Source organism: Gasterosteus aculeatus, chromosome 10 (genome assembly GCF_964276395.1).
Source record: "Gasterosteus aculeatus chromosome 10, fGasAcu3.hap1.1, whole genome shotgun sequence".
Classification (NCBI taxonomy): domain Eukaryota; kingdom Metazoa; phylum Chordata; class Actinopteri; order Perciformes; family Gasterosteidae; genus Gasterosteus; species Gasterosteus aculeatus.
The window spans coordinates 5,273,594-5,298,954 of NC_135697.1; the positions used below are offsets into that span (position 1 = coordinate 5,273,594).

At 45.4% G+C, this 25,361-nt stretch overlaps 1 protein-coding gene across 6 annotated transcripts in view; it reads left to right on the forward strand.

Moving 5' to 3' along the window:
• The window catches only part of epha10 (EPH receptor A10), a 111,655-nt gene that overhangs the window by 69,344 nt on the left and 16,950 nt on the right, over positions 1-25,361 (forward strand). For all 6 annotated transcript variants that reach the window (XM_078081188.1, XM_040188344.2, XM_078081189.1 and 3 more), the window contains 4 exons: positions 1,281-1,610; positions 16,652-16,776; positions 19,411-19,681; positions 21,185-21,293. In XM_078081188.1, coding sequence (XP_077937314.1) covers positions 1,281-1,610; positions 16,652-16,776; positions 19,411-19,681; positions 21,185-21,293 — 835 coding nt within the window. The remainder of the gene's footprint in view (positions 1-1,280; positions 1,611-16,651; positions 16,777-19,410; positions 19,682-21,184; positions 21,294-25,361) is intronic.

Below are 25,361 nucleotides of genomic sequence, written 5' to 3' on the forward strand. Positions count from 1 at the left end.
TGACCTTTTAATGGAACTTCATTCAGCATGCATGTGCAAAGACCTGCAGGAGAAGGCAGAGGTCAGTCAGGGCACTGACGAAGTGATGAGATACAGCCCTCTAAGCACATATCACATTTGTTGGATGACTATTGGTTTGAAACTACACAAAGCCCTGTGTATCAAACAGTGATGTACCCATATATGTTGTAATCACACACACGGCCTCTTTAGTGAGCAGCTCAGACTGTTGTGTTATGATCCGTGGTCACTCACCTTTGTTTACGGATCGAAGGGGAGGATTTGTTCCATGCAGCACTGTTGACATCTGCACAAAATGGACACATTTTTTCTCACTGCCCACGCACGCACATGTCCAAACAAAAGGTACTCTACGTTATTACAACACAAAGCTACTGCTTTTAGTCCTCTCATTCGCAGGTGTTTTTCCGGCATCATCAGTAATCACTCCTCCAGCCCAATCCAGTCCTTTTTTTATTTATTTTTTTACTTCCATCGCGAAACGAAACATACTGCAACAATAATCAGTTGTATTCCAGCTACAACTCCACATTTTCAATTGCCCACACCCTCTAGGATCAAATTCTTTTTTTAAACCAATTGTGTCTCATCACCTTATCGGGGATGGAACAGAGTCATTGTAGCATGATGTGCACACTGAGCAATCACACTGTAATACCCAATGCACAGTGCGTTGGTCCTTACAAGATACATTATGCTTCAGCAACATGTTTGAGTGGCCTATTGAAACCACGCAGGTTACTCTGCATGGCTCGACTCAGTGCATAAACAAACCTGCGGCCACGATGGGTAAATAACGGCGGGTTTGAGGAGTGATCCTGATCAGTAGCGTTTTATCTCCGCCTCAAAGTGACAGACATGGTCATTATCCACCTCTATGCCTGTGGAAAAAACTGAAAATAGCCAACTGAGTTGAGTTAAACCTCCCAGTGCCAATACTTCATATGCTACAGTTAAATTTGGTATTGCTTTTATTTATCCTGGCAAGTTTTATGGGAGCCACTTTTTACAGAAAAGCACAGCCTTACATCAATAGTTACTAATAAGAATGATGATGAAGATGATAGTAAGCGAGTGTCCAGTTTGGGTGTGAAGAATGCTGCATGGCATGTGGTGATGACATCACTTGACAAATTAAAATCCTTTTCAATTGCTGCATTTCAGTTGCAGTTTCTAGGATGCTTTTGATTAACAGCCTTTTCTTTTTAATCTGAAACTAATTAATGGAAACCGAAACGCTCTTGCTCTCGTCTCTCCAGGGCCTCCCTCCCCGCCCAGAGAACTGCTCTACACCTTGAAACAGTCCACGCTGATCTTGGAGTGGGCGGCGCCGTCGGACGCGGGGGGCCGGGTGGACCTGACCTACAGCGTGGGCTGCCGGAGGTGCGTGGGCCGGCAGTGCGAGCCGTGCGGGGCGAGCGTCGGCTTCGTGCCGCAGCAGGTCGGCCTGACGGAGAGAACGGTGACCGTGGTCAATCTCCTCCCCAACACCAACTACACGTTCTCCGTGGAGGCCTTGAACAGCGTGTCGGAGCTGCTGCCCAGCAAGAGGTTCTACACGCAGGTCAACGTGTCCACAAGTCTGCCGGGTGAGTCCCAGTTTAGGCCTTCGAGGATAACTGCACATGACGGCAGGCGCGGGGGAAAAGGGGGCATTTTGCTCATTTCACAGTAAAACTGCAGAGTCAGGAAGCAAAAACGAGTTCACGCCGCATTTTCCAAAATGTAGCAAGAGGACTCAAATGGCACATAGCGGCCCGCTGCGCAGGCTGAGCTGAGAATGAATTTTAAATCAGCTTGCACTGCGTGCGTTACTCAATTTGAATATCTTGTAGTAGGCCACTTTTATGGGGGGTCCACAAGGATGCATTATTTGTGTTGTTTAGCTACTTTGCAAGTGGGAAGGTGTTTTGTGTATATTTTGTGATCCCTTACAGGGCAGAAAAAAAAGACTACAAAAGGCTCTTTTCTATAGAACTTTCTTGTAACATTTCTCACTCAAGGATACACATGCAGGCGCCGGCTAAATCTCACAAATAGATGAATGCGCACTCTCAGTGACCCTTGGATATGCTCCTACGCCATGTTAGATGTCATCACGCATTCGTCACTACGCGGCTGTTCACACACGCACACAGAGGCGTTCACCAATGCAAATGTGCATCCAGCAGACTGGCTATTGGTTTGTGCGTATGCACGCACACTCCCTCCCCCACAGTGTGCCTGCCATTGCATACGGAGCAAAATGTGTCGCGCGGTGGAGGTGATCTCATTTTCATCAGCAGAAGTCTTCAGCAGACCATTAGCCGGAGGCTTGAAAAGCACTTTCCCAAGTAGCCCTGTCAACCAGCTCTGCAACAGCACTATTTGAAGGAGCTCAAGTGTGAAAAGACCAAACACACACACACACACACACACACACACAGAGAAAGATTTACAAGAACGTATTCCGGGTTTGAAACGCTGACAAACACTCTCTACTACCCAAATGCTCACCAACAAGCTCATTTCGTCATACCTAATGTGAATTTGTATTTTTCTAAAAGCTTTATTTACTGCTTCTTTTGCTGAAATGAATAGCATGATGAGGCATGCCGGGGGGGGGGGGTGCACGGAGGGGCTGAAAGGTGCAGCATTTGGAAGCAGATGATGGAAAAACAATGAGAATGTGAGGACGGCGGTGTTGGTTATCACCGCTGATTGGAAATGAGCTTAGAAGAAATGAGCTTCATAATGAAGGAGAGCGGTTCGTCATATTTGAGTGCTGAGGTGGCAGCAGCGCTCAGTGTGGGTCTTGTGTGCTACGAGACACTCGCTCTATTACTATAAGGAAGTGTAAAAACATAAAGGTTTTTCATACGTGGAAGTGGAGGTTCATGATTGCGGTTGGGCCTCACTGTGGCGGCTGCAAAGATGGCAGCTTTAGGGAGATTGATGTTGTGCGTATTTGTAGTGGATGTGTGCTTGTCAGTGGCCCAGATTCTCTTGTTAGCCAACTGTAAGTGTTGCGTAAGAGTAACATCTGGACATCAGGACCACATAGAGCGAGCGAGACAGCGTTATGTGCAAGCACACAATCTCTGTGCTGCACTACAGAGTTGAGCCAGACCAATATTTTAGATTTTTGCCCAGTGTTTGATAAATAGTCCCAGACTCGATGCATACCAAGTTTGTATTTGTGTAATCAAGATGCCGAGCTTAAAGAATTGTCTTTTCAGCTTTGTACTGGTCAACGTCCCAAGTTTTTCGTTGCGTACAGTTGGCAACATCGCCGCACATGAGAAACGGGCTTAACAGAGACAACCTGTTATTCTATTCAATTTATTTGTGCAGCCCAAAATCATTCCTCCAAGGAAAATCTGTGATTTTGGCTTAGAGAGCTTCACATGGTAACCCCTGCCAGGTTGCTTGCATTCCACTTACGGTAATTTAAATATTGCTGCATTGAGCAATATTTGAGATCAAATACAGGAGCTGTTTGCAGGTTTTCTGGTTTTGAAAAATCATACGTGGATCAGAAACCAAGTTTGTTGAGTGAACAGCTGTGAACAGCTGTTCAGTTGGCCGGCGTTAATGGATGAATGTGTGTACTCCAAAAATAAATACCGTGATATACCGTGAAACCGCCTGGGTCTTACAACATACGGTGATGTGAAATACCTGTCATACCTAATGTGAATTTTAGGCACATGCCGCCCAGCCCTATAATGTACGACCGACGCTGACACGGCTCAAAACATCCACCGCGGCCGTCTCCAGGTCCCCGAGGGGATTTAGGTGGCGAAAAAGCCTCCGAGGCCCAAGGTTAGGGACACTATAATGAGAAAAAGGACAAACCTGCCAGTGATTATTTTCCTGTCCCCACAGTTCTCTCAGCCTGTTATCTCCCCTCCTCTCTGTCCGCCTGTGTAGTCAGCACTTGATTTGTGGTTATCGTGGGGTATTAGGCTGTGAGTTGTCCTGCTAACCGTGTCATCCAGAGGGATTGGACAAGGGGTTATGGGAGTGTGTTTGCCGGCGTTTCAGAAGACGCTCTGTGTCAGGGAGGGTTTACTCATTGACGTGTGGTGTTTAATGTTGCCAATGTGTGAGAGACAGACAGTGAGGGAGACGGGTGCTTTACATTATGTCTCGTCTTACGCGTTTCACCATTGAACAAGGGGGGGGGGGGGGGGGGGCGCGTCTGGCTTTCTTTTGGTTTTCTTTCTACATTTGTCCACTGCTCACTGCCTGTGAGCCGACTGTAGTCCACCCAGTCACAGGAAGTACTGTGCATCCAAAAACAATAAATAAAAGCATTCCTTGGACAGAGCTCACCAGGGGTGTAACGATTCATTTTAACGATGATTCGATTCATGGACGATCTGGGTTATTTTAGAACGATTCGATTCAGTGACTTGAAATCGATTCAGTAACTTTACTGGACAGTGCAGGCAAAGTTTCTGAGATCCCTGTTGTTTCTTGTAAGGAAATCAGGTTTAAATTAATTATGGATATTATAAACAAGCAAACAACAATTGATGGCAAATCTATTAGTGCCATTTTCAATGTAAGCATTACACAATAATCACACAATGTTTGGATCAATTCACAGAACCCCGGATTTTCAACCACATTGTAGGGTTGCAAGTCTTTACAGATAAATTTGTTACTGTGATGCTAAGTTTGGTGCTGGCGAGGCCTGAGGTGTCTGCAGAGCTGGAGTTACCTGCTGCTGCTGCAGCGGTGACGCTGCTAGAGGTCCTGACTGTCGCCGTTGTTTAATCCCACGCCGCCTTAGTAGATGGCCGGAAAGATTCGTCGTGTTTCCGTGTTTTTTATTTGGCTTCTACATATTCTACAAACCGCGACCGACTTATTTAGAACACCTCCGTGTTTGCAAAAGCCAAAATGTTTCCACTCGCTGGATCGATAAGTTGGTTTGTAAATGTCTCGCTCGCAGTCGTCTCCTCCACGCTGTGTTTTGTTGTTGTTCCGAGTTTCGCGCGGCTGCCGCTGCGTCCTGATGACGTCACAGACAGGCAGACTGAATCGAGTAACGTTTAACGTGTCTAAAGTGCTAAAAAACAAACAAACAAACACACATCCATACAGTTGTTGTGCTTAAATCCAATGTGCAGTTTCCAAGTATCGATACAATCGATTATGTACCATTTCAATCGATTTGTAATCGATATATGTCGTCCGGAATGCCGATTTGCGGAGCACAGATCGATTCAGTTGGATCGCAGGAATATAGATCAGTGGATGAATCGTTACACCCCTAGAGCTCAGGCCTGTGTCCAAAGAGGTAAGTGCGGACTGCGCGCCGAGTCTTTACGCCATCAGAACTCACTGACCTTTATGAATACTGCAGCAGGAATGTCTCTTTCGCTTTCTCGCTCGCCGCCTCATCATCTCAATGACCTTTTCTCCCCCCCCTCTGTGTTCTGATCTCTCCTTTTTTTATATTCTATTTCCTTCCTCATTTCCCCCACCTCATTCTTTCCTGCTAAACACACTATTCTTAGATGCTAATTTCTTTCCCTCCTCCTTCCTGCCACTTCATTCCAAAGCACTCCTTCCACCATCTCCGCCGCCTGTCTGCATATTACCACAGCAACTGAAGTCCTCGTCCTCTCTGCTCTCTCCTCCCTTCCGCTGCCCCCCCCCCCATCTCCCCTTACTGTACCGTATTTGTTTTTCTGCCTGTGCTAAGCTTGTTAGCAGCGGGTGGCACGGTTTAGCCGGCAGCTGAGGGCCAAGAAAGCCCGAGGATTTAAGGGCGCAGCCTGAGTTGGAAGCCAAGGTGCAAACGGGTGCTCTATTAAGGCCAAAAAAGAGAGCACACACACAGACACACACAGGGGGTCCATTTACATCCATGCAGATGCTATGAGATTTTCCTTTGTTAGTTGAGGAACAAAACCATTTTAAATATAGTGACATTAAAACCCTCCATTTGAAGCCAAATATAAATTGAATTCTTCTCTTCTCCGAAAGCTTACACATGCACACAGGGGAGCAGTGGCTTTCTCTCAGACAGATGGGGTTTTATCAGGACTCTCCAGGCCACCGAGGGGAAGGGGGTGTGTTGCATGGTTTGTCAAGGATGGGTGGATGGATAAAAGGCAGCGAGAGGGGTTGTGGGTAGAAACATGACTGGAGATGCGTGAGGAGACGGGGCATGGCCTCGGTAAATGAGGGATCAGGTTTTGCTCCCGGGCTCATGGCGCCCCTTATCCAGCTGTGGATTAGGGATGCATGTGTGAGTCTCTGCTCTTTCGTGCACCAGGCTATAGGTGCAGGAGGGCATTTTAATGCGCATGCTTAACCCTGCTTGCATGCAGAACGCTCTGTGCATTGCTTCATGCTTGATTTGTGTATGGGCAAGAAAGGATGAGATTATGGCATATTGCCTGTGGATGGTTCAGTGTTTGTGTCCTGATGTGTGTGTGAGTGTGTGTGTTTGTGTGTAAGATCAGAACACACTCAGGTTGAATGTCCTGGCCCCCAGTGGTACATCCAAAGCGCTTTAGCTGAGGCAGGGAAGAAGAGAGGGATGTGGGGCGGCTGTAGCGGTGGGGTGGAGGTGCGGGTCAGGGAGGGAGGAAGGATTGGCATTTCAATATCCTGAGAGGATTACTGCCATGGCTTCAGATGGCTGGTCCCCGTGGAGTTACATGGGCCTGAGAGGTGGATGCATAAAGGGAGGAGAGAAGAGAGGGAAGGGGGATAGGAGGGGAGAGATGGTTAGAGGTGAGCCGTGTGGCATTGTGAGCAGAATGTCTTCTGGGTGAAGGGGAATGGAGGCAGGCGGTGAGGAGCGAAAGCTGTGATTCTTCAAAAACGGTCTGCAAGCAGTAGGACGTTTTTTTATTTTTTGTCAGAATATAATATGATGTATACTTTGGGGTGAGATGCACAGGATGTACGGTGTAGGAAAACTGCAGGAGGAAGTTCTCATGTCGTAGGAAGCAGGCAGAATCAATAGTGGAAGAAGTTCTCAGAAAAACATTTAACTGGAAATAAGTCTATGTGACCGACATAATTAAACGCATATGGCAACCAAGATGGTATTATTGGGCCCGTCGGAGGGAAGGGAGGCCCAGGAGCACCAGACCTGTGGGGACTGTCACACCCACTGCAGTGACATAAAAGGTGGTCTAGAGGGATTCTGCTGTTTTCAAAATTAGGCTTCTGTGCAAGGACGGCTAAAACCACAAAAAAAACACAACTCTCGCCAACTGTACTGAAAATAACTCAAATAAAGGGGTCGACCCTGAAGAAAATTGTCACATTATTATATTACGTTGTTTGATAGTGGTGTAGGAAAGGAAAGATTATTGTTCTGCAACGTTCATCTCTATTCATCCTATATGTTTAATTTATAAGCATGTAAAACATGGCATTCCTAACTAATGTATGCTACTTGGATACGAATGAATGCCGTGTTGTGTGGAGTTTTAAGGATTGGAAATAGGCCGTTGGGTGTTTGAATGAGGCCAAACAGAGCGATGGAGCCTGTAGGAGCCACGTACTGATTCTTTTCTTTCCTTTACGTTGAGTCGCGTGGTGTTTCAACCTTTGGTTAGGGAAATGGATTGTACACCGGGGCTTGATTCACTGTATAATATACCTAAATAAAAACAAGCAAGTTCTCTCCCCAACTCAGGAACAAATCACGTCACCTACAGAGCCGTCTGACTGTTGATTTTCTAAGAACTCTGATTGACTTCTGAGCGCACGTTTCAGTTTAACCGTTTGAATATTCATAAGTTGGAGCCTGAATTCATTTTGGATCACAATTTCCCGGCATTGTGACAGAAGTATTTTCTTTTCTTTCTTCTTTTCATTCCGCCACCTAATGAGCGCTCCTTCTGTCAACCGTACAGAAATCGTCTTCTTTGTCACTTTGTCTCCAATACCCGCCGCACCTTCTCTCCCCTCATGCAGCCCTCTGCATAGAGGCGTTTGGATCCTCTTTGCCTGCTTAATTAGAAGTGATGGGAAGGTGAAGCTTCAGCAGGCAGCAAATGAATAGAGTCATCAAGCTACTTTTCAGGACTATAGCCCAGCCACTTAAGATGCTTTTTCACCCTGTGATGGGAATTTTAATTGCCTACCTCTTGGCTTATAATTGGAGACTATGAAGAGGCACTCTCAGGGTCGTTAGTATGTGTGCTCAGTATGTGGATTTTCAGGCTGTTTCTGGTTGTTCGAGGGGAATTGTGGTGTTCACTTTAGGAACAAAAACAACGCTTTGAGGTAGTTGATGACGCACACACACACTCGGACTCTTATCCTAATAATCAAGAGTTCTATGAAAGACTTGAGGGCTGTCTTTGATGACGCTCCTCTGCCAAACCCAGTAGGGGAGCAGAAACGGGACAAGGCACAAACTGTTTTTGTCACGAAGAGACTAGAAAGAAAAAGATCAAACTCAATTCTCTTCTGTAATTTCTGTACGCTGCGAGGTCTTTATCGCGCCTCCGTCGAGGGCGCTTGGCCCGCGTCTGTGTGCGCGTGGCGTCTTTTGTCCGTGGCGTGTGTTGCCGGAGGGTAGGGGATGTTGGCGGCGCCCTGCTGGGAGCGGGGGGGGGAAGAGAGGGGGCGCTCTTTGTGAATGACGGCGCACTCCTCGCTGATGCAGCGGTAGGTGGGCGCCAAACGGTTCGGCTCATCAGAAGAACGCGAGCGCTCCTCCCTGTCGTCCATCAGCGGCCTTCAAAACAATGCGTTCAGTGGGCTTTTGTCCAAATATACAAACTGAACTTTTTAGTAGTTTACTGTACAAACCAAGAGTTTACAGGAACCAAGAGTCGCGGATCAGCTCAAAGAAAATATGATTTCTTGTTCCGAGCTCCTGTATATGTTCTATTAAATATTTAAAATCACAACACAATTCCAACAGTAAAATGCTTCTCTGCTCCCACAGTGAAGTAATAATAGTAATATATTTTATATATGCAGTTCAGTTATACTTTTATTTTGTTAATTCTTCTTACATTATTCTAATATGTGCTTTTCTAGTATTGAGGTATTTATTAGTGTATATCCAAAGGCAAGGTGAAGCAGTGTAATTATTCTAAATTACAGTATCACTTCCTCCAGTACTGCGTATTCCAAACCTGGTCTGCACTATATTAATGTTTATCTTTCTCACCATGTAAATGAAGGAACGGGGATGTAGAGATATGAGTGTCTCTGCCTGTGTGCAAGGGCAGCTGGAGCCTTGTTCGCCCTCTCAGCCGACCTCCTGCAGCATGCTCGGGTTAGCTGCTCGACGTGTGTGTGTGTTTGTGTGTGACCTGTGTTTGTTGGAGGCTGCGGGCAGAGTCTGTGTCTGGCTTGACGGATGCGTCGAGATCAGACCAGGCCTCTGCCTGTAGACACTGGGCCTGAAGAGTGTTCAGAATCAGTCTGCGAGCAGCTGTCAAGAGCAGTTTAAGCAAGTCGGGCCCAGTCGCCCCCCCCCCCCCCCTCTACCCCCCTGATGGGAGTGTGGGATGCCAGGTTTAGCTGACAGGTGATTTTCAGACATATACAGCAAGTCCTTGTGTTGATTTTCTTCAAAATCATCCTCTAATATGACCAGACATCCTATCATTTGACCTAAATTGTCTGCATGTGCAGCAGAGTGATATTCATGACCTGGTGTTTATGCACAGCTGCATTATGTTGATCGAGCCCTTTTGAATATGTCATGCAGCGAGAGGCTTTGTCTTGCTCCCCGTTCCGGCCCCCCCCCCTCTACGCACCGACTGACTGACACATTTAATCATGCCGTCACCAACTCAAACACACACACACACGCATGAAGACACACATGCACACACGCCTAGGTAGATCAATGCCCTGCAACATGTAATCTTGTGGTTTAGGTGGAAATGTGCCCCATCCAGGTGTCTTTCCTGCAACGTTCCTCCCCCTCACAGACAAAAAGCATCACAATGCTTGTGTGTAGTACCTGTATTTTAGATAATAACCACAGATAATACCTGAATAGCTTGGTGTGACCCGTGTGTAGATTTGTGCATTTGGAACAGGGCCGTCCAGGCGATGGGTTGCTGATGGCGGCGATTACACGATGGTGACGCTTTCCGGGCGATAGCCGCGGATTGTCACGGCAAGACGCATCGCAAGATGGCGACCGCTGGGCGGGGTAGCTGCTCTTGTGTATGACATCATTAGATTAGGCAGCAATCACATGCATGCACACGTGACCACCTGGTGAAGCGTGAAGTAAGTCTTGAGTCTTTAAACATTCGGTCTTTATACAGACAGACTAATTACTGCAGCAATCAGTTCAGAATAAAGGCACGTCTCCTGTGTGTTGTTGTGAAAGAGGATTAAAGCTGTTCTTTGATGCCTTAATAGGTAGATTTAGAGCTATGCATTTGTAATCTGCAGCAGGGTCACTCTGTTGTTTGTGATTTGTTAGCGACAGCTAGATGTTTTTTTCCTTAAATCAGAGAGCTGCTGCCTGTGTTTCACTTCAGTCGGTGTACGAGTGCATTGCTTCGTGGTTACCAGCTAAGAGTGTAACACCCAGACATGTGACCTGATGCCCCAGTCTGGGGGTTACAAAGAGAGTACTTCATAAACGTTCAGCACAAATGATTGTTGAGCAGCATTCAGGCTTCAGGTTATCAGGTTTAATTCAATATAAATAATTACAATCTCAGTGGAATCCGGCGAGGAACTACAGTAAATGCAATGATACACAACTCATTTCCTGATGAGCTCTTTTTTTTATGGCGTCCCAGAGATCTTAACACACGGCACATGGCCACAACACCGGCAAATGAAGAGATCTCTAACGCCTGAGAGATGATTGGAGATCGGCTGCAACCCTTTAGGTTGTTATTAGACTGCCAATTCAAACGCACAGGCTCCTCCATAGGGAGAGAGAATTTAATATTTCTGTGTTGTGAAGTTGATATAAATATGTTAATCTTTTGGTGAGATGTTTCTTCTTATTTTTGTGTACATGCCGCGCTTTAGTCTCTCAGGGCCTTCATGGTTTTTACTCACTGACCAACACACATGTTACTGTCAACTTATGATGAATGAAGGAAGTTGCCGAAGTTAACCCGCCAACTTCTCTGCCGTTTGAAACTTTAAAGGTGTTATTACTGTAAATGCACGCCCCACTGGGATTTCAGACCCACTGACAGAAATGCTTGTGGCAGTCGGTCTATAAAAAGCCCCCCGGGGAAAGCCACAGGAAAGGAAACAAAATGGTCCAACTCCTCCGCCGCCAGTCACTATCCGGTTAACCACAGGAGCCGTGCCCAGAGGGAACAACGCCCGTGCTTCCCATTAACCCTTTGAACAGGAACACTTACGCCAGATACAGCTCTCTCAATTCCCTGCCTATACGAATTATAGTACTCTAGAATCGTGCCTCCTCATTCCGAGCACGCAGGCAGCCGCTCACTCTTTAATATGCAAAGGCACACAGGAGCACGTAAAAGTTGCATGCGAGGCAAACGTGGTGTGAAGTAGAACAATGAAACCCCCCCTCCCCCCTGCTGAGAAGATGGATGTCATCTCAGCAGAGGCACAAACAGGCCTCCCGGGAACAGCGGAGTCCCCCGAGATGGGAGAAAGCGAGAGAGAGAGCGAGCGCGAGAGAGAGAGAGGACCCATAGAAGTTAGGAAGAGAAAGGGGGGAAAAGTACCGATGACTGCGACACGTTCAGCCCGGCTCCGTCGGCCCTGGGGAGAGCGGCTCCTGGCGCCTGCCTCCTTTGATGAGGACACTGAGCTGCCGGTTGCACCTTCGCTGCCTCTTTGCGAGCGGCTGCAGGAGCCTCTAGCGGGGCTGCCATTTTGTGCCCCGCTCTATTCATAGACCTACCTGCCGCGGAGACCTGAGCGTCCAGCTGCAGCTCATGGTAACAGTCTTTAAGAAACACGCCATTTTTTAAAATGCATTTCTCAAGGCAAGTTAGGGCCTTCTGTGCTAACATAATGCAGCCTTCCTTATGCGTTGGCGGGCTCAATTTAGCAAATTCTTTCCAAAAGCCTTGCAAAGACTTTTTTGCTACCTAAAAAAACACCTAAAAACCAAGTAAACTTGCATTGGATGCATGTTTCTTTTTAAAAACACTCAATGGACGTGACTCTGCACGCTAGTAATAAGTATAAGTAGTAATAGTAATAATAATAATAAGGCATTTTATATGTAACTCACTTCTGATTGAAAAGAATCTGCCACAGGGCCAGTATATAGTAGTAAAAAGAAACCGCTGACAGTGATTTAACACAAGGTCCAAAAAGCCTTCCTGAATAAAAACAGTGTGTTTGCTGCCCTTCGGTTGTCAGGGAGACTGCTCCATAAGAATGACGTGTTGACCAGAATTGTCAGTACCCTTATTGGACCTCATGAGTGCATTCTGAATTTGTGGAAAAAAAAGACCTTTGCTCAGTGTTCAGAAGTTTAAGCACTGAGAGGCGCAGCTGTGTGCTGCCTGTTTGCCATTTTGTGCCAAGCTCCGTCTATTATACATCCACCATGCCTCACTTTTTGGCTCTCATCAGAGCATTCTTTTGAAGTCTGTAGATCATTATCTCGATGGTGATTAGTGTGTGCACAAGAAAGATATCATACTATCTACATCAGGAGCTGTAAGTCTTTGTGGCGAGGGCCTGTGAATGCCCACAAGGCCGTCGCCTCCCCTGTATTACTTGTGAAAATCATTGCGCCTCTTTAGTGTCTCTGCGTGTATGTGAGTACAAAAGCCATTTCAGTAGTCAGCTTAGATTTCTTCCTCTCAAATCCAAACGCCAAAACCAGCACTACCCGCCACTTGCTGCCACACAGCCTTGTGTGAGTTGAAGTGGTGGGCGCGCTTGCTATCCGCACTGATGCCAGCCGAACGTGTCAGAATGTCTTGGAATCTATTATATCCGCACAGTGCCCATTTCTCCGTGGTTGTCTCCATATTCCCCATAGATGCCCAAATTGCTTTGACATGTGAAATGGTAATGGGCAAACTCTGACAGAACCGTAGTTGATGTTTCCAAAAACATTGGACCTTTCTCCTCATTTGTTGTGACTTCTTGTACCTAGAAGACATTTCCGAGTTGATGCAGTGCTCATTTGTTTCCAGTATCTCTGCTGGGGGAATACGTATTTGGTCTCGTAGGTGTGTGAGTAGTGCTGGCTTATGTTGTTGGGCTCCTGTGATTATTGTCCCTTTGTGCTTGTGGTCATTCACACTTTCATTGGATTGGCTTTTGACCCCTTCGGCCCTCTTAACTGTCCGCTTGGTTGTGTGATTGGTTGACACATGCTTCGGTCTGGAATCTTGTTCCATCCATGGATTGTTAATATTTTGATTTCCATGCCTGGGCAACACAATTGTATGTGTCTGTGCTTTTCCATCACATCGCAAATGACAAACTGACGGTAGACGCTACCTGCATAGATAAATGAGTGTAAATGCAGGTGCTGCACTGTTTGTCATTCTCCTACTTGCACTCTGTCCGCTGGTAGGAGTGGGCTAACCTGTCTGAGCGTGCACGTGTCAGTGGGTACGTGCACGCTCACGTATACTTTCTTGGTGCCCCAATACAATGGTGGGAGAAACTGGATTGAGCTGTTATTTTTGGTCGGTTTGGTGCCTGCCACCACTTGTCTGCATCATTTGGCGCAGGAGGAAGGGAAACAATAGCCTGCAGAAGGCTGGTTGACACGGCCGTCTTGTTCTGCTCGGCTCTGCTCGTGTTTGGGCGGCAGGGAGAAAGGTGGCGTTTCTGTGAGAACTGCCTTTCATCTCAGCCACTGGCTGCTTCTTGTGTACTGTGGGAATAATTGCTTTATTTTCTAAGGCGCCAGGCTGCAGTTAATTTCCTCTGCGGAATCCAATTAATGCCAAATATATATTTATTAATCACAAAGTGTCATTTCACTTGTTTATTTACATTTCTGTATGCTGCTCATTAGCATCTCTCCTGCTGCTTCAATTCTGTTCTCCCTTTCACCTACTCTGTTGCATTATGTGGGGATAGTACAACGTGATGCCTCAAAGCAAAGTATTTATACTTTAGAAAAGCAGCTAATTGGCATATTAAGTGTTTTCTGAAAAACAAATGACAAACAATCTTTCTTCCCAATGAGCCATTGAATTACTGTTTTAAAACGATTATTTTTCAATAACTAATCAAAATTGTTTTGCAAACAAAACTTCTCATCTTCTGAGGTTGCTATTTGTGCCTCATTTCAATGTATCACAATTTAATCACAATATAATTTGTATGTGTAAATACATTTTTATTTCTGCTTTTTATAAATAATAATGGGACCAGACGTATTCTATCTTGTCAGATCAGCCGAGAAATAACCAAACATAAGCAAATGTTACTCAGGTAACATTTGGTGTGGTCAGGTGCTGTGTGTGTTCTGTATTAGATTATTATTATTTAGTTTTTTTTCTTTTCATATTTAGTAAAAAATGTAATCATTTGAAATGGCACACTGAGGAATAACTGCAAAGGTCCAACTCATTTATGATCATTTTAAATAACAATATTTTTTTTTTTTAATTTTTAACTTTATGTAAAATGGAATAGTATAGTCATATTTTTTTAGGGCCAAGCCATACTTCTATTATACAGGAGTCACCCGTAGACCCACGCTGGCTCATCATCCTGCCTGGGATTCCTTCCATTCAGCCTGGGTGGACTGACTTGAAATGCAATGATAGATGGCACGATACATACAGAAGTCACCATGAATAATGGATAATACCTGTATTTTCCGAAAAGCAGACGGATGGCGATGGACTCCCAGTGAGAGCAGAGTATGGCTTTGATCCGCCGCCTAAAATGACTGTATTATCCCACTGTTAGAGAGGAGGACTGAAGGAGGCGCAGATGCTGTGGGTGTTGTGTGTGTACGTGGAGTACTTCTGCTTGCTCCCATGGTTCCGCTCTTGTGTGAGTGGCGGGCACAACATATTCATTAGAGTGGCTGTTTTCACAGAGACGGGAAATGAATTGATGTTTAAAGGTCAGGAAAGACAAGAGCAGGGAAGAGGAGCCGTCAACTGATGAGGTGACTGAGGGTGAAATGAGAAAGCCTGGCATAAAAATAGAAGACCGACAGTAACAGAATCAGTGACAGAAGGAAATTGAAAGAAATTAGTAAAAGGGGAATTAAATGTCATAGAAATAAATACATCATGAATCGATCAAAGATGTTGTAAATTCAAGTTGGAGTGGGAAAAAATAAATAAATAAAAATAAACTTCATAACTTTGAAGAAAGATGGGGCGAATGTGTGGGATCTACAATATTACTTTATTTTTTATTATCAATTATTTTTTTATATGCTCTGCAACCAAATCACTTTATTGAATGCAAAGTAAACAGACTTAAACACCTCAATTTTATTTTGTGTAAGTCAAAAAGTGCAATGGGTAGAAATGTGTGCTCAGTACAGTGCTGATCTCAGCTCAGTGTCCACAGGACCACGTCCATCGAATTAACTCGACCCACAATTCTCCCTCCACCTAGACAAGAAGTTTTTCACCCGCACGTCTTGTCTGGAAAATATGCAAAATACGAAGCGGTATGTTGAGGCGGAAATCGCGATTAGCCGTGGACAGAACTCGCTCACGAAGCACTGCGCGGTTCTCCCTGTGGAGATGGTTGCAGGAAAGACGCCCTGATGGCCTTTACAGCAGCGCTCCATCGCAAAGGTCTTTTGACTTCGCTAACTGCACCCCTTTGTTTTGCCTGGTACCTTTGAGTGACAACCCGTGTTGCTACCTCGTTATACATGGCATAAATAGCGCTGAAGCAGGGGTGGGTGGTGCTCGCTGGATATCCTACCGGGCCGCCTGTCACTTGTTGACAGAGAAACAAAGAACTTGTCTTTTTCCCGGTAATTAAATTGTTTGCTTGGCGCGCGGCCTTCCATCACACCCGGCATCTAAATATGGATAGCCTCGCACTGCGTTATCCGGCTCCAATTTAGTTCCCTCTATTGTGATCAATAAGAGATGAAATATCTGTCAGGCTCAATTACACCGGGGATCCTCTGGATTGAGTCGGGGGAAAAGTTCCGAGGTTCAGTCGAGTCTCAGAGACCCGTAGAGGAAACGTGGAGTCCAGAGTAAGAGAGGTGTCAGCCGCGTAGCGTGCAGACCTGTCAGTGAATCCATACCTGCATTGATCCACTGTCAATCCCAGCGTACCGACCCGGCCACTGGTCAATGCCACACGGACACACTCACTCAGACAATGAGCCATTCATGGAGTGCGATGGAGCCGTCTGCTCTCCCACAGATCAGCTTCAATAATGAACTCATTACGTGTCTCCTGTCCTTGTTCATTCACTCTTTGTTCCTCTCCTCTCAAGCCCTGTTGGATTTGCCCCAAACTGTCCTCCTTTGGCGCTCTCTCCTCAGATGAACAATTATGTATTTCCTCAACATATCAAGGCCTGATCTATAGCAATGTCCCCGCATGAAATGTGCAGCACTCCTCCCTCCCTGTTTGTTAAAACAGGAAATACAGGAGAGTAAAGACTGTTTCTGATTTGCTTGGTGAAAGTCTTCCAGCTCTTATATTCCTAATACAATAAACTGGAATCTCCCAACTCATCCCGCTTTGTTTTCTCTTTTCCTCTCTGCAGCGCCGTCTCTGATCAGCGAACTGCGAGCAGAGAAGATCGAGCAGAAGAGCATAACGTTGGTGTGGAGGCAGCCGTCTTACCCCAACAGCAGCCGCACCGAGTACGAGGTCAAGTATTACGAGAAGGTAAATCCACCACTTCATCAGACTCCCCATCATGTTTTATTCTCTCTAAACAAGTCTTCGAAATACAATATCCAAAGTTCTTTTTTTTTTAACTTTGTTACATCAAGCTCGGTACATGAAATACAATTCACCTTTATTTATTTTTCCTTTTATTACATCTCAAGTTAGTCGGTTACCAGAAGCTTGTTGATGTCTCGTTGTGCTGGTTGACCAGACTTGAGTACGGGCCATTTTTAAGCTGTTGAAACATGCCCCCCAAAGGTTTGTTGAAATTTTAATGATAGAGGGTGACGGCTGTCTAAGAAGAGCGTGGCATAATCACTCTGAAGCAAGGATTTTTTAATATTCTTGAACAAATGTCTCATTTTGCACAGTTGGATTAAAGCGATTCAAGTAAATGAGCTAATCGGTCTTAAATCAAGACTCCTTCATGAATCTAACTGGGGGCTCGTTGTGTTTGGAGAAGTTTCTATAAGTCAATAGGTTTGTCCTTTTGTCCCTTCCAGGGGGGGTTGTTCAATGGAGGAACACTGCAATCTAACAACACTGTAGAGTTATTGAAAAGGGTTTGGATCATACGAGTCGGAAACTATCCTTTGTAGTCCCCAATTTACAAAATAGCATCCTTTTTGGTTTAAACACTATTCAAATGTTTATTTTGAATTTAAATGCCGTTAACAGCTTTTTAACATTTTCTATAGCTCTCAAATATTAAAATCAGCATCTGACTTGACAATCCGAGAGCTAATATTCGGGTTCCAGTTATGGTGACCGCACAGACTTCAAAATGATCTATTTGTTCCCTTTGCTCATGTTAATTATCAGCCCTTCATGAATAAGGTTTAATGTAGCACTGACATATGAAACTTTTAAGGGAAATGGAAGGAGCTATTTTTACAATCCCTCCCATGAGATTAGATAATTACTGAGAAACTGCAAAAAAAAAGTGCAGTATTATTTTAGTGAGTCTCAATGTCATTATGTAAAACTCTAGAGTCCACATTACTGCCACATTCCCTTTAGTTTCTATGGATAACTACTTCATCGGCCTTATTGCGCTCCGTTGACGTGGCACTTAGTCAGATTGCGGCCTACCCGTCCACACGCCACTGTCCTAAATAATAAATCTGTCATGCACGTAAACCGCAGCTGTCACGCTCACACTTCTACGCTTTCATACGTCGTATCTTCTTACAACGCCAGGCCTTTTGTATTTGTCACACCCGCGGCATTGCCACACCTCCCCCTCTTCTCTATACTTCACCATATTTAATAAAGCCCTGCTCCTCGCTGCTCTACTCCCACTGATTTAGCACCAAAAAAAAGGGGAAGATTTAGAAGAGCGGAGAGAGATAACAAGAGGTATCCACGAGAGCAGTCTGAAATAATGAGGATCCTGTGTGATAACTGAGGGAGAGAAAAGGTTAGAAAGGGTATTAGCGACAGATGACTTGGTGGAACGATGCTTGTAAGAGCAGAGCGATGGAGAGAAACGAAATGTAGAGGCTGGATGGAGGCGAGAGGCGGATGAAGGGAGAGAGAGACACACAGAGTAAAGGATGGGTGGAGAATAACCGAGAGTGAGACAGAAAAATTGGGGACAGGCCATGAAATGAAAAGGCAATACAACTATGCTGCAGCAAAGTGCCTCTTAAAGTATGAAATATACGGCTTTGCTTAGTCAGTGTGTAGCCTTTCTCTTCCTCCCTTTTTATCAGTTGTTTATGGGACCACATATACTGATATTTCTGAAAGCCCTTGCTAAACATTCAACGACAATGCAAGTCTTTCACCCATGTGTTCACGTGGATCAGACACGCTGGCGGCCGCATCGATGACCGGCGACGATGACGACTGACGATGATTCATCCTCCGTTTATTATAACTTGATGCCAAAGCGTCTCCTCCTGTTGTTTTCCTCCCACTAATCGTCTCCTCTCCACCCTCACCTGTCCGTCTCTTCTCGGTTTCATGTACTTCATTTAGCTCAACCCACGGGACTCCCTAACTGTAAACTAGCTGCCAGTCACTTTCTCAGCGACTCTCTCTGACGTTTGTTCCCATTACTTCATCCCATGATATTCTTGAAGCAATGATGGCGTGCGCGCTTGATGAAAAAAATAAATCTTATTTATCATCAAAGCTCAACGGGCGTCATCTTTTTGACGTGCAGAGGTGTGGTGTGCGCAGACCGAAGCGACGGATTGCCCCCAAAACCCAAACATAGCAGACAAGGAGTGGAGTAATAACTTGATGCGTCACCTTTTCTCCGACTCCAGCGTGAGTGAGTCGTTCTCACAAACAGGCCCCTTTATTGGATTAATGTTCTAATCCCTGTAATGAACCGAGACTGGATTGCAGTCTGGTTTTCTTTATCCAACGAAGTCTGACTCCTGGCAAAACCGTCTGGAAACTTTTCTCCAACTCTTTGAAACGCTGTTCCACCATCTCGTAAGTGAAACGTTACCAAAGGCCTCGATTTGGTTACAAAATTGTCTCGCGCGGCTCCCGGCACTACATGCCGTGGAAATGAACAAGGCCTCACTCAAATCGCTTCCACCTACTCGTCTCCCTTCTCCTCCTGCGCTCACCCCCCCGCGTCTCCGCCTCTCACTGCACTTTCTGTCTCTGCAGGAACAAAAGGATCAGAGTTATTCTACCGTGAAGACGGCCGCCACGCGGATCTGCGTCAACAACCTCAAGGCTGGCACCACATACGTCTTCCTCATCCGCCCTTTCTCCACGCCGGCCCCCTCCTCTCCCCTGTCCTCCTCCCCTCTGTCATCCGCCTCCGCGTCCTCTTCCGCCAATTCCTCCTCGGCGTCCTCCTCCTCCTCCTCCTCTCCGCCTCCCATCGACTACGGGGCGTACAGCGCTCCCCTGGAGCTGCAGACACTTGGCGAGCGTGAGTAGCCGTTTTACGCCTCCGCCCTCCTCGCTTTCCCTCCACTCCCTCCACCCAACACACCGCCGGGCGGATTGGCGTGTGGGGGTTTGTGTGGTGCAGGCACCTGGCCAGCCCACACAATAAAGCTCGCAGAGAGAGACGGGATGTGACGGTCTGAGATTATGTGTGAGGACGCAAGACTTTACCAGTGAGCTGTGAAATGGTTGTGCTTTGTGCGAGTTGATACCGTGTCCCTCGTATCACCTCGAGGTGTGTGTGTGTGTGTGTGTGTGTTTCAAACCTTGTACTTCCCATGAATCCTTTGTTTTAAATGTTTTAGTTACCCAGGAAAGGGATTTGTTCACTGTGTACCCCGCCCAAAACACTATGTTTGCCAAGGACCAACTCTGCCAAAGATTATTTATTCATTTCTAAGAGAACGGAGTCTCGCCTGTCTTTGTTTTGCCTCAGGGGGAGGGCTCTTTGTTGCAGGATAACTTTTTCGTTACCATATTCAGTTTGCTTCATTCCCCTCAGGCTGGATCAAGAGTCAAATGAGTGATGACCTAACAGCAGCCTCTTAACGGCCGCGTGAAAAACAGATTCAAAACCATATTCATGATACAATCACTTGATTGGGACGTGTAATTGTCAAGTGAATAACGCATTCATTAAAAAAAAGGTTTTTAAACTGATGGGCTGAAGATCCATGTGCAGTAATGTGAAAGGAATGCTGTGCAGTGTCCCAGGACAGCATAGCAGTGCTGATCCAGGAAGTTAAAAATGATAATACTAAAATATATATATTGCTATTTTAAATAATAGATGACATGGTCCACAAAAAGAATTCTAAAAACTACTGACAAACTTTCAAAACTACCATCTGCTGATGAAGATTATTTATGTAATATTGCTTCAAAAGTATAACTTTCATATCTGAACTACATGAACTACTTATATTAATATATGATTCCTGTCCTTTTGAATCCTCACTGAAGCACAGTGTGTATAAATGCTATTCAAACTGTGTATTAAAGTAGGTTCAAGTTTAATATGACTTTTATTTTAATAGAAAATCATCAGTTTACCCTCTACACAAATTAACTCCCTGTGAAATCAATGTGGCCCGAAGGTCATCGGACTCCCAAGGAGACAAGCACTTGCACTTTAGCATCACAGCTACACAGCTAAGTTTAGGGAAAGATTGTGTGTTTGGGTAAAAAAAAAGGTTAATTTGTTGCAGTACTTGTCACTCGTGTGACATTGTTGATGGAGATTAAGTACAAAACGTACAGTTTAACTACAGTAAATGCCGTGTCCTCATGGGGGAAAGTCCTGTGTTTGTTTGACTGTGAGTAAGTGTGTACGTTCTGTGAAGGAGCGGCGTGAATATGCAGTAAAGGAACACGTGTGCGGTGCATGCTGGCGTGAGAGAACGCGTCTCGATGCCGTCATGCCGGCGGTTCTTTCCCCAGCTAGTCGTTGCTCACGTGTGTAATCAGTGGCTTTGCTCACTTCCAGTGGCGCTGGCGTCCAGCGAACAGAGTCCCGTGGTGATCATCGTGGTGGTGTCCGTGGCCGCTCTGATCGTGCTGCTCTCCATGGGACTTGGCCTGCTCATCTGGAGGAGGTAGGTACTTAAACGCATACGTAAAACCATGCATTATCCACTGTGCACTTCATTCATTCTGTCAGCTTTTAATTCCCTCCGCTCGCGTTACACAAACACACGCTGACGCGCTCATGTGTGCAAGCACTCCATCGCAGACTCAATCAAGTATCCAGTCAACTGTCACATGATACTCTGTTATAATCCAGATTACAGTAATCCGGTGACAGTTGGAAATCCCTCTGTGAGAGGACTCTGCAGTGGCGGCAAGAGAATGGCTGAAATTACACGATAACGCTCATCGTTTAATATGCTGCATAAAGAAGTCGGCAGGATGGCCATGCTGTCTGCGCTTGGGAGCAACGTTGCCCGGGTCAGAGGCTTCTTTGATCATTTTCTTGGCGTGGAGTTCAGTTCATTGCTATCTAATTAGTTGTGGCGCAGATGAGTAGGAAACAGCAGAGAGGATCAGAGAGGTTAACGCAGTGACACTCGGACAGCTGACGCCTGGTTTACTCAGACCAATGTGGTCGTCTTTCAGAACTCGTTTGCGTTTCTTACAATTGGATTGGACGGCGCAGATTCAGTACTTCTCTCTTAGGATGAGAGACGACTAAAGCATTTCACTTCATGCGAATGGTTGGAGTTGCATTTCACCACCACTTCCTCCTCCATTAATGTGACCTAAATTTTTTTAACATCGTGTTAGTCTTCAAAACAACACTTTTAATTGGAAGAGGTTTGTGGTTGAAGTGACCAATGACACTGCTGCAAAAGTGAGAAGCTTCATTTCTCTATTAAGGGGCACATGTACATTTTAGAACATGCATGAATCTCAGTAGAAAAGGAAAGTGATTAAATCGCAACCGATGCAGTTTCGTCTGCTGCTCTAAGCTGGGGTCAACAGGTTTTATCCGTAAAAATCTTTCAGCACAATGTAATTAAATTAATTTTCGAGAGTAAACTTTTACAGCTTGCTGGACGTTGCTGTGGGCCGCTCTCAAACGCAGCGTCTGATTCAGGGATGACTCGCATGCAATTAAATGTAGTCAAAATCAAATAGGGACATGGCATTGGAGTTCTTTGTGCTAGCAGCATTTGCTAACACCCGTGTTACACGTGTCCGATAATCAAAAGCCTTCTTTTCCCTTTTGTAGGTATTTGCGTCACGTATCACAGCAACAAATTTGTCTGAGGTTTATGATCTTAATAAACCAAAAGACACAAACAATAAATCAATTGCCATTCGGCGTAACATCAGGTGCTTTAATGCATGTTTTATTGTCTTGTTTTTTGCAGAGTATATATTGCATGTTTTATTCAGCTGTGCAGATAAACGGGGTGGGAGTGCATTTCGGCTTCCCGTTCCAACCACTTTGCTCTCTGACTCCCGTCCAATTCTATATTCTGCCAGCTTGCTTCTCACAGACGCCCACACGGACACACACACTAACACAGTATGTGGCGCGCACGCCCTCACACATGCAAGCACATACGTGAGGAGCACATATCTCTTACTCCCCCACAAGGCCAGAAAGCATTTTATTTTTCTTTTTTTTCCATTTCCTTTGGCTGGCGTTCAACTGATATCTGTCCAGGGAGGGTTTTTTGGAAACATTGTAGAAGCATTTGTTTGCATAGTTTGAGTGCATTCTTTTGTTCTATCCTCTACACACAAGCACACACCAATCTGCATTTGAGCCAACTCAAATCCCCGTGAAGCAAAGCAGGCGATTCCACGGGTGCGCCCACCTACTCCTACAAAGAGGGGATTGTGATATAGAGACCAGCAGACCGATCCGACGTAAACGCAAGCGGTCCGATGATGGAGTCAACCGGGTGTAGAAATTGGTTCTATTCACCACCAGGATCCCCTTACAAACAGCTGCTGTCAGTCAAGCCTCTGCAGAGGAATAGAAGGGAATCGATGCACACGTGTGTGTAGCACTGAAAAAACAGCATTGCAGTCGGACTACGCAGAATATGCAGAAATGTGCCAACTCTCAGCACAGTTGCGCACACACACACACAGACACATACATGCCTCGGACGCAGGCTAGAGATGAATAACAATGCTTATCTTTTCCCTCTTTTATTTCCGTTGCTGAATTCATTGAAAGCGGTCGGCGTTGTTCATCCCTGCTGCACCATTAACTTGCTCGTCATGTCTTGCACAGAGAGACAAAGAAGGAATGGCTTGATGCCTCAATTACCATGCTCTGGTGTTCGCAAAGACAGCCAGCTCCCGGTCACAGCTGGAGGGATCTCGGTTACATTGATCGGCCCTGCTCGCGCAGGCACATGCAAATGAGTCTCTCGGCACACGCATGAAGGCGGGGACGCGGGCGGTCGCACGCATTTAAAAGGCGCCCAATTCGCACGGACGGCGGCCACACTTCATCCGACAAGCCGGCCTGTTTGTCTCCATTTGAATGGACGGTTTGCTCGCTGTCTTTTGAAGCATTTTACTCCCCGTTGTCCAAAACACACATGCAGCTGCCTCGTCCCGTGTTTTTCTTGGGGGATAGTTTTTGTAGTAAGTGTAACCGTGATCAGACCTTTTCAAAGAAAAATGTAATTGCGATTGCAATCATCTTAATTGCGATACGATTTCCAATAAAAGAGGGAATTAGGATTTCTATGTCATTATTCTTACTTAAAAATCAATTTTGTGATGTGATTTTTTAACATTTAGATTAATTGTGCAGCTCTCATGTTCTAAAGATTTGTCCTGATGAATCCATAGTTGGAGGGATTAGCTCTTCTGGCTCCAAAGCAAGAGAAATAACACCTTTGTAAATATGATGTTGTGTAGAAGTGCCTCTCCCTTCCACCTCTACAGCTGCCACAGCAACGTGGAATAATGTTGGAAATAAATATGGAGGAAAATTTTGATGGGACAAAAAAAAGCACTTTTTTTTGTCTCATTGATCCCTTTTCTTGAAGGGCCCCTAAACACAAACACAGGCACACGTGGTCCATTGGTGCCTGACCGGGTTTGATGAAGCCAGAGTTCCAGGACATTCACTGTGCGCAGAACGGGGGCAAAAAATGAGAGGGGATGCAGGAATGGGAGGGCGAGGAGAAAAGGTCTTGGACACTGTGGTGTAGTTTCAAAACCCCCAGCAGACAGACATCTTTCATTTAAAGTGGGAACGCTGTCATTCCAAACGCTGTGTGTTGGTTTTTAAAATATATTACCATTCAATGAATTTCTTTAAAATTGTATATTTTTTTTAGCTAATCCCAAAGCTATGACGTCTGCCGTTTGGTCAACAAAAGATGTCAAATTCCTTCCATGTCTAACATATTTTGGCAATAAATGTTCCTGAAAAGCAAAAAAAATGCTTCTGCACTGATCACAAAAGTCTGTTTTCCAGGAGCGTCTCCCAATGCGATGAAAGAAAACTAAGGTGTTACCACTTTGTACCCATATGACTGGATTCACTTTAAAGCGGTTCTGTGAAGTTCTCATCTTCCATGTATTTGGCCCTCCGCACCTTTCTGCCGGCATAATTCGTCTGCTTCACGCTCGCATATCATCTCGGATTCCATCGCCGCCGTGTCACCTCGTAAGCATTGTATTTCCATCACTGCACTTTGTTTTGGAGGAGGAGAGTTTGGGCGTAAGGAAGAGCAGGCGGGGAGTACAGGGTTCATCTACATGACCTCCGTTCCCTTTCTCCTCCCTAATGTCCCCGAGCGAGTGCGCCTGTTGCCTGTACTTGACAGATGAGTACATAGTGGATAAGTAGAAATAGCCGATTTCTAACTGGTGTGTGAGACTGAAACAAAGATGACAATTCGAAGATGTAACATTGGATGAGACTGATCTGACGCTGACAGAATTTGGCCAGAATCTTCCGTGTTTTGGCGTCAACACATTTCTTCCGGGCCATCTGGTTCTTCAGAAGTGTGAAACTGAAAATGCTCCAGAATTCTCGTCAAAGTATAAATTTGGGAAGCAAATGTAATGAAGTGATTAAAAAATAAAAAATGCAGGATATATTTTCAAAACAGAGGATAAATGTTTTCATAGTTTTTCCGCATGTTTCTTTTTTTGCCAGCAGCCATCATGATTCGGGAGAA